This window comes from Oryzias melastigma, linkage group LG19, assembly GCF_002922805.2.
Source record: "Oryzias melastigma strain HK-1 linkage group LG19, ASM292280v2, whole genome shotgun sequence".
Lineage (NCBI taxonomy): Eukaryota > Metazoa > Chordata > Actinopteri > Beloniformes > Adrianichthyidae > Oryzias > Oryzias melastigma.
In genome coordinates, this window is record NC_050530.1 from 4,684,113 (window position 1) to 4,691,976 (window position 7,864).

General features: G+C 48.8%; 2 protein-coding genes across 3 annotated transcripts in view; both read left to right on the top strand.

Annotated features, from left to right (window-relative positions):
* The window catches only part of LOC112141819, a gene marked incomplete at its 5' end in the record, with an annotated part of 12,186 nt that extends 4,580 nt beyond the window's left edge, over positions 1–7,606 (top strand). Inside the window, 14 exon segments of the mRNA XM_036217196.1 lie at positions 454–591; positions 840–977; positions 1,044–1,186; positions 1,253–1,360; positions 1,448–1,554; positions 1,628–1,756; positions 1,987–2,098; positions 2,160–2,314; positions 2,383–2,573; positions 4,604–4,814; positions 5,228–5,378; positions 5,461–5,519; positions 5,594–5,708; positions 6,310–7,606. Coding sequence (XP_036073089.1) covers positions 454–591; positions 840–977; positions 1,044–1,186; positions 1,253–1,360; positions 1,448–1,554; positions 1,628–1,756; positions 1,987–2,098; positions 2,160–2,314; positions 2,383–2,573; positions 4,604–4,814; positions 5,228–5,378; positions 5,461–5,519; positions 5,594–5,708; positions 6,310–7,274 — 2,722 coding nt within the window.
* Positions 387–3,871, top strand: nudt13 (nudix (nucleoside diphosphate linked moiety X)-type motif 13). 2 transcript variants are annotated; one of them, XM_024264977.2, is made up of 9 exons: positions 387–520; positions 840–977; positions 1,044–1,186; positions 1,253–1,360; positions 1,448–1,554; positions 1,628–1,756; positions 1,987–2,098; positions 2,160–2,314; positions 2,383–3,871. In XM_024264977.2, exons 2-9 carry the CDS (start codon positions 883–885, stop codon positions 2,575–2,577), a joined length of 1,044 nt encoding a protein of 347 aa, XP_024120745.1. In that variant the 5' UTR covers positions 387–520; positions 840–882; the 3' UTR covers positions 2,578–3,871. The 2 variants fall into 2 exon arrangements, with proteins under 2 accessions (XP_024120745.1, XP_024120746.1); XM_024264978.2 differs by lacking the exon at positions 387–520 and having other exon boundaries at positions 530–977.
* Positions 7,607–7,864: the final 258 nt, after the last annotated feature.

A 7,864-nucleotide genomic window follows, 5' to 3' on the forward strand; every position in this document is an offset into this window, starting at 1 on the left:
AGAAAACATTAGATCTGCTGAAACACTCAGTGTATTTAAATCCAGGTTAAAGACTCACCTGTTCTCAGTTGCATTTGATTAATATGTGTTCAAAAGTTTACGTCTGCACTGTTTATCTATGCTTGTTTTAAATTAAAATCTTTTTATTTTCTTTTAATTTTATTTTTATGATTTGAATGATGATGAATGACATTTTTACTATTTCTTTTGATTGTTTCTTTTAATGTTTTATGTAAAGCACTTTGAATTGTCTCTGTACATGAAATGTGCTACAAATAAACTTGCCTTGCCTTAAAGTAACTTTTTTGTCCTAAAGTAATTTTTGTATACTTTAAAATGTATGCGTTTGTTTTATTATAACTATTATTAGTAGTATTTGTTGTATCATTTTGTCTGATCTCAGGTCGGTTTCCGGATCCGGTTTAGAAGCGTTGCGCTTCCCCCTCCCGCCAGCAGGGGGCGGAGTAAGCGCTCCTCGCTCTGTGATTCTCCACTGAGGAAGACGTCCAGCAGTCTGCAGGTACGAAAAAACACGAACCGAGCCGAACTCGGTCCTGTTCTGTGGCTGAGTCCGAGGGTTCGGCTTTCCCGGTCCGCAGACGTCTTCCGCTGACTGGACCCAACAGAACCTCGCGTGTTACACGTGATCACACACGTGACTCGGTTTTATCAAACTTTCGAACTTGGTCCAAAGCTTAGAGCGGGTCGGTCCCGGTTCGGCTGCCTGTTTGGAATGTCTCAGAAGTGTTTCCTGAGTCCCTGTGGATCGGAACCGCTCTGTCAGAGCTGGTTCAGACAGTGGAACCCAGCAGAACCTTTGACCCGTTTCCTGTCTGCAGGCAGCAGAACCACGGGCCGGTTCTGACTGGTGAACCCAGAGCGATGTCCCTGCTGAACCCTCTGAGGAGGATCCTGTGTACCAGACCGCAGGTTCTGGCTCTGACCCGCTTCAGCTCCAGCTATGTGTCCAGGATGAGGTCAGGAACCCAAACGCTGATTGATCGAGTGACTCGGTTGGTTGATTGATCTGAAACTGGGTCCAGATTCCTGAACCGGCTGAAGCAGGACGACGAGGCGTGTGCGGCGGCGCTGCAGGACGGCCAGCTGGTTCTGTTCCACCGCCTGCAGCCTCTGCTGCAGCGCGGACCCACCGGAACCTTCAGGCCCGTCACCCTCACCTGCTCAGGTACAGAACCTCTGCTCTGAAACCAGAACCTAAGATGAAGGATGAAAGCTTGAGTCCATCTTTCAGGAGTCCAAACGCTCCTCCAGAACTTTGGTTCTGATGGACCTCTGCTGGAGGATTCGATTCTGATTGGCTGCAGCGACCAGAACCAGGCTCAGTTCTGCCTGGATGTTGGTAAGAACATGTAATAGAACCACCAGTGTTTCCTTTATTCGTCCCGTGGAGGTTCAGAACCTTTCTGTGGTTCTGGTCTGTGTTCAGGACATCTGGACCAGGCGGCAGTGGCTGAATTCTGTGCGGGAACCTTCATAGATCTGAGGAAATCCTTCTTTCTTCTACCGGGTCCTGCGGCCCGGCTGGTGGCGAAGGTCAGCAGCTGGAACCCGACCTGCGGTTCTGGTTCCAGGAGGCTTAAAATGTGTTGGTTCTGATGTCTTGCAGGCTCAAGCTCTGCTGCGCTGGCATCAGACCAACGGGTTCTGCAGCGCCACGGGCCAGCCCACTCACCGGAACCGGGCCGGCAGCCAGAGGGTCAGCAGCAGCAGCAGCTCCATGATCTACTACCCAAAGGTGACGTCTCTCGGTTCTGATCCACTAGAACATCCTGTGCTGTGATTGGTCACCAGCAGGGGGCGGAGTTTGAAGCAGTTTCACAGCCTCTGAAAGCTGCAGTCTGCTGGGCGTGAACTCCTCTGGAGGAGGCCCCGCCCCCTCCAGAGGAGCAGCTGTGTCCAGACAGACACAGAAAATGATGATGGTGGGCGGGGCCAGCTGTCTGACCTTCCGGCGTGCTTCTGCAGATGTCTCCCGTGGTCATTGTGCTGCTGTCGGACGGGAGCCGCTGCCTGCTGGGCCGGCAGGCGTCCTTCCCTCGCGGGATGTACAGCGCGCTCGCCGGCTTCTGCGACATGGGTGGGCCTCACCTGTCCACACCTGGTTCTGTGGCTCCGGTCTGACGGCGCTCTGCTTCCAGGTGAGACTCTGGAGGAGGCGCTGCACAGGGAGGTGGCAGAGGAGGTGGGCTTGGAGGTCCAGGACGTCTCCTACAGCTCCTCGCAGCACTGGCCGTTCCCTCACAGCTCCTTCATGGTGGGCTGCCACGCCACCGTCAGCCCCGCCCACACCCAGGTGAGGCCCCTCCCTCCCAGGTGGTGGTGGTGCTGTGTTGGTGGTTAACCGTAACCCGATCTCCTCAGCTGAACGTGGACCGCTCGGAGCTGGAGGACGCGCGCTGGTTCACGCTGGAGGAGATCAGCGGCGCCCTGCAGGCGGGGGTCCCGTCCAGAGGAGGCCCGCCCCCAGATGTGTGGCTCCCCCCCAAACACGCCGTCGCACACCACCTCATTACAGAGTGGAGAGACCGCCAGCGCCGCCTGCAGGCCTCAGAGTGAACATGGTGCTGGAGGAGCGGATTCTGTGGAGGAACATTTGATGTTGAGAGCAGAAGTCCCAGTTTGGAGATCAGAATCTGAAATCAAAACGTTTTGAGGAGAAAACATTTGCAAATGAAAATATGACATATTTGATTTTTAAAAACCTTTTTTTGCTTTTAAATATTTTTTTTTCTTTAAAAAACATTTTTTGCGTTTTGAAAAAACTTTTTTCGCTTTCAAAAACCTTTTTTTTTCTTTCTTTTTACTTTCCAAAAATATTTTTGAGTTTCCAGCTCAAATGATTCCAGATGTGTCGTTTCATCTCTTTTTTTCTTGAAAGCAAATAACAGTTTTTGAAAGCAGTATTGAATATATTCATTTGCAAGTAATGAAGTTTTATTCTTAAAACGTAACATTTTGTTTGTCATTTAGGAATTCTTGATATTAAAACCGTGACTTTTCATTCAGGATGATGGTACAAACATCACTCGATAGATTTAAAGGAGCTTCTGAAACCTCGGCGCTCCTTTGAATGGAGCATGAGGAGCAGGCAGGAGCGTCAGAGGAGCTCCTCAGAACCTGAAGATGAAGCGGCGAGAACGTTTCTGCAGGAAACTGAGCCGAGGAGAAACATCCGTCCTCCTGAATGCTTTTAACTTTCATCCTGATGTGTTTTTGGAGAAATGATCTCCTGTTTCAGTGGAACTTGCTCGTCTACTTCTTATTTAACAGAATAAATGCTCATTCAAATGACAGACAGTGTAATGTTCAAGTTCCCATGATTCTGGCCCAAACCATGACTCCGCCTCCTCCTTGCTGACGTCACAGCCTTGGAACGCGATGGTCGTCCACCAACACCCACTGCTCATCATCTGGACCATCCTGGGCCGCATCAGTGAACCAGCCTGTCGGAGTCTTCATGTCTGGATCACTGCAGAGGATTCGTGGATCATTACTGTGATATTGTTCGGGTCAAGACAATTTTTAATTAGTTTTAGAAATCTAGTAAAAGTTTGAAATTGGTTTGGAATCAACAAGTTAGTTTTAAGTGAAACAAAATTTATGCACAGAAAAGTGAACGATCACAAAGTTTAATTTTAATGGGACAAAAATCAGAAGTTTTTATTAAACAAAGTTGCTGTAAATCTTTACTGACCATCAGCTCAGAAACCACATGTTGGAAATGTAAAACCAAAAGATTCAAAAATAAACATTTATGCATATTTTAATTTGACCAAATTTCCATTATTGTAAAGAGAATTTGTGAAATCTGTACAACACAAATATTGATGTCATAATTAAACTTCAAAAAGGAGACATTTAAGTTATTTTTTTTCCTTTTTGTAAACTTGTAGATAGTGTTTATGTGAGAACTGTAGAAATTTCTTTTTTAACGTTTTAAAGAAGAAAGGAATATTATAATTAGATCATTTCATGTGGAATTAATGCAGAGTAAGAAATAATGTAAAGGGAAATGTCCTTCTGTTATTGGAACAAAACATTGAATTAGTTGGATAAAAATCCTCATTTAATTATTACTATAAAAAATTAGCTCACTGTAGAAATGTAAAAAAAAAATGTGATCCATATTGGTGAAATTTGTGGAGGCCTAAAAAAGATATAATTTGGTGACATATTTTGATTTTATGTTTTCTTCCTATGTTATACTTCAGTCCAGTCATTTCTGGATGAGGTTGATTATTTCTACTTATAATAAAAAATATATATATTTTAAGAACCTTCTAAACTTCGTCAGAATCTGCTAACAGTGATGGTGACTTCTATTTTTTTGTTTGTGGACATTCTGTTTATTTTTGTCTCTTAAATTTATTTCAATCTTGTTCAAATATGTTTATAAAATAAAATAAAATAAATGAAGGAATCTAAAGTCCTCGAAGCGGATACGTTCCCTCCTCGTCTTTGTTTCCGCCCGGAACAGAATCGGAGTTCCTCCACCGGATGTTGATCTCCCACCGCGGCTCCTCTCGCTCTTTTCGGTTTTCAGGGAACTTCGGCCGCGGCTGAAACCACCGGAGCCCCGTTGATGCTCCGCGGGGAGAGCGCGAGCTTCAGTCGGTGCTCCTCAGCCTGCAGCCCGGCCCGGAGGCCGCTCCGCCCGCAGGATGACCCCCGCCGCCGCCGTGCAGACCCGGCTGGCCGCCGTCATGGAGTCTCTGGTCCACGCCGCCGTGGCGGAGCTGAAGAAGCTGCTGGACGACAGACGGGCTCCCGGAGAGGAGAGCCGGGAGGAGACGGTGAGGAGCGGGGGGAGGGGTTTGTGGATCCCTGAAGCGGGTCGGAACCGAAGTCAGAACTTTATCCGTGTTTAAGCTAATGGTGAAGTGGTTAAAATATTATTTAAAAAACTATTTAACATATTTTCTTTTTATTCCGTCCATATTTGATCTAACTTGAACCTATCCGGGCTCACTGAGAAGGTCCTCTGTGGCCCCCGAGGGCCCCATAGTCGCTGATGTTCATCCCTAGATTCAAACTACTGACTGAAGGAGGTTCCTGTGCTTCAGCGTCCAGCCACTGATCACCATGTACTTCATGTCTGTGGATCCACTAGAACCATCTGGCCGGCCGCTGAGGCACAGGGACACAGAGATGAGTCTTTGCTTTAAGGGTTTCATATTTGTTTGGCCCCGCCCCCTGTGTCTCTCAGGTGCAGTTCGCTTTGGTCATGGAGACTCTGGGGAACGAGGCTCTGGGGAAGATCTTGAATGTCGTCCAGGAGGCGGGGCTTCTTCAGGCGCAGAAGAGCGGCAGGAAGCCGCGGATCAGCGTACTCAACATCCTCAACAACACGCATGTGGGTGGGTAAACAGGCTCCGCCCCCAGCCATCGTTCAAAATAACATCATCCCTGCAGTCTGATGACTGTTTTCGTTTCTTCCAGACCTTGAACACTCGTACGGGGTTCGGCATCAAACCGACGATGTGGGACGACCATCTAAGGTGAGCCACGCCCTCCGCCACTACTGTGTGTGAGTGGTGCATTCACTGACCTAACTCTGACCTCTGACCCGCAGGTGGAGGAGAACGAGGAGGAGGAGGAAGAGGAGGAAAAGATGGAGGCGCCGTTTGTGCCGGCGGTCACCGTCAAAGACAAACACGGGACCATCGACCTGGCAGCCATTGCAAAAAGTGAGCCCCGCCCCTTCCAGACTACAGGTGTCTGCAGTGTGTATGACAGGTGTCAAAGTCGAGGCCCGGGGGCCGGATCCGGCCCTCCGGGTAATTCTATCCGGCCCTCCAGATCATTTTATTTTATTGTTATTATTGACCCGATGTTATCTAGTAGTTATTTCTAACTTATAGAATTTTGACAAAATATATTTCTATGGGGAGTAAAACATTGAAAGTTATTTAAGGTTTAAGTTGATTTATTCTGGAGTAATATTCCTGCATTTTTATTATTCATAATTATGTTAAAATGTTACACTTTTAAAGTTTTAAAAATTGGCATTCTGCAGCTTTTTGGACTATTTTGGAGTTTAGCTAATATTTCATGCTAGCTGTTTTAGCTAATTTAGCATTTTTTTGGATATTCAAAAATTATGTTCTTTTAACTGTAAACGTCTGATTTTTCACCACAAAATGACAAAATATCAGCTTGAACATAATTGTTCATATTGGCAGCACTTTTAATCGATACAAGTATCGCAGTATTTTCCTACATTGATATTTTCTTTCACGCCCAACGCAGCAGCTGGTCTGTAAATGAACCCAGTTTCTCGTCTTGCAGGAGCTCAAGTCGAAGCCTCATCTTCACCTCAGCCGGACTCCAGCGCCCTCTGCTGCTCGGCTTGTGGCAAAAGCTTCTCCACTCAGAGCACCCTGAAGTCCCACTTCCTCATCCACACCGGCGAGAAGCCGTTCGTCTGCAGCGTCTGCGGCCGCGCCTTCCGCCAGCGGCACACCATGCAGAGCCACATGTGCACGCACACCGGCGAGCGGCCCTTCCAGTGCTCCGAGTGCGGCAAGCGCTTCTACAAGAAGTCGCGCCTCAAGATGCACGCCATCATCCACACCGGCGAGAAGCCCTTCATGTGCAGCGAGTGCGGCAAAAGCTTCAGCCTGCTGCAGAACCTGCACCGCCACGCCCTCGTGCACACCGGCGAAAAGCTCTTCATCTGCGGCGAGTGCGGGAAAGGCTTCACGCGCGCCGTCACGCTGAGAACGCACCAGTTTATCCACACCGGACAGAAGCCCCTGAAGTGCGAGCAGTGCCCCAAGACGTTCCGGCACACTGTCAACCTGCGGAACCACCAGAGGATCCACAGCGGCGTGCGGCCCTTCGCCTGCGAGCTCTGCGGGAAGAGCTTCCGGCAGTCGGGGCAGCTGAAGATCCACCGCCGCGTCCACACCGGCGAGCGGCCCTTCAGCTGCCGCCAGTGCGGGAAGACGTTCACGCAGCAGAGCAGCCTGATCTCGCACGGCCGCACGCACTCCACGGAGCGGCCGTTCGTCTGCAGCTCCTGCAGCAAGACCTTCAACAACGCCAACAGCCTGAAGCTGCACGTGCGCGTGCACACCGGGGAAAAGCCGTACGCCTGCGACCTCTGCGACAAGAGCTTCAGCCAGGCCAGCCACCTGCGCACGCACCAGCGCCACGTGCACTCCGGCGGCAAGCAGTACATCTGCGACCGCTGCGGCAAAAGATACGCCGACCGGCGCAACCTGAAGCTGCACAAGTGCGGCTACTCCTGAACGTGACCGATCCGTTGCCGTGGAGACGGCTCCGCCCACATCAGCAGCGATGAAGTGAATTTGTCCAGCTGCTGCACTAGAGTCACATGACCTATGATGTCACCGCCTCCCAGAAACGAGACGTTTTCTTCAACTTTGATGCTGGAAAGACGGATTCTGATGAGGTCAGTGAAGGCATCGTCGATCTGCAGGAATGAAACGATTTCAACGTTTCAAGAACTTGATTTTTTGTTTTTAGGTTTATGTTCATAAACTCTTGATCCAAAGCAAAGATGAACAATAGAAACAGAGAAATAAAAAAGTATCTAAAATAAAAACTGATGCTGGTGTCACTTTGACTTCCCATCCATCTTCTCTTCCGCTCATCCGGACAGCCGTGGGGCAGTGGTCCAACCAAACACCTCCCTCTCCCAGGTCACTTCCTCCAGCTCCTCTGGGGAGATTCTCAGATCGGCCGAGAGACGTCGTCTCTCCAAAATACAAGAAAAGATTTATGACATCAGGAAACTACATTTATCGTTTATCCTGTCCCGCATGAAGCAAAAGAAATCACATTCAGAACACTGAATGAGATTTATCCTTTCAACAAC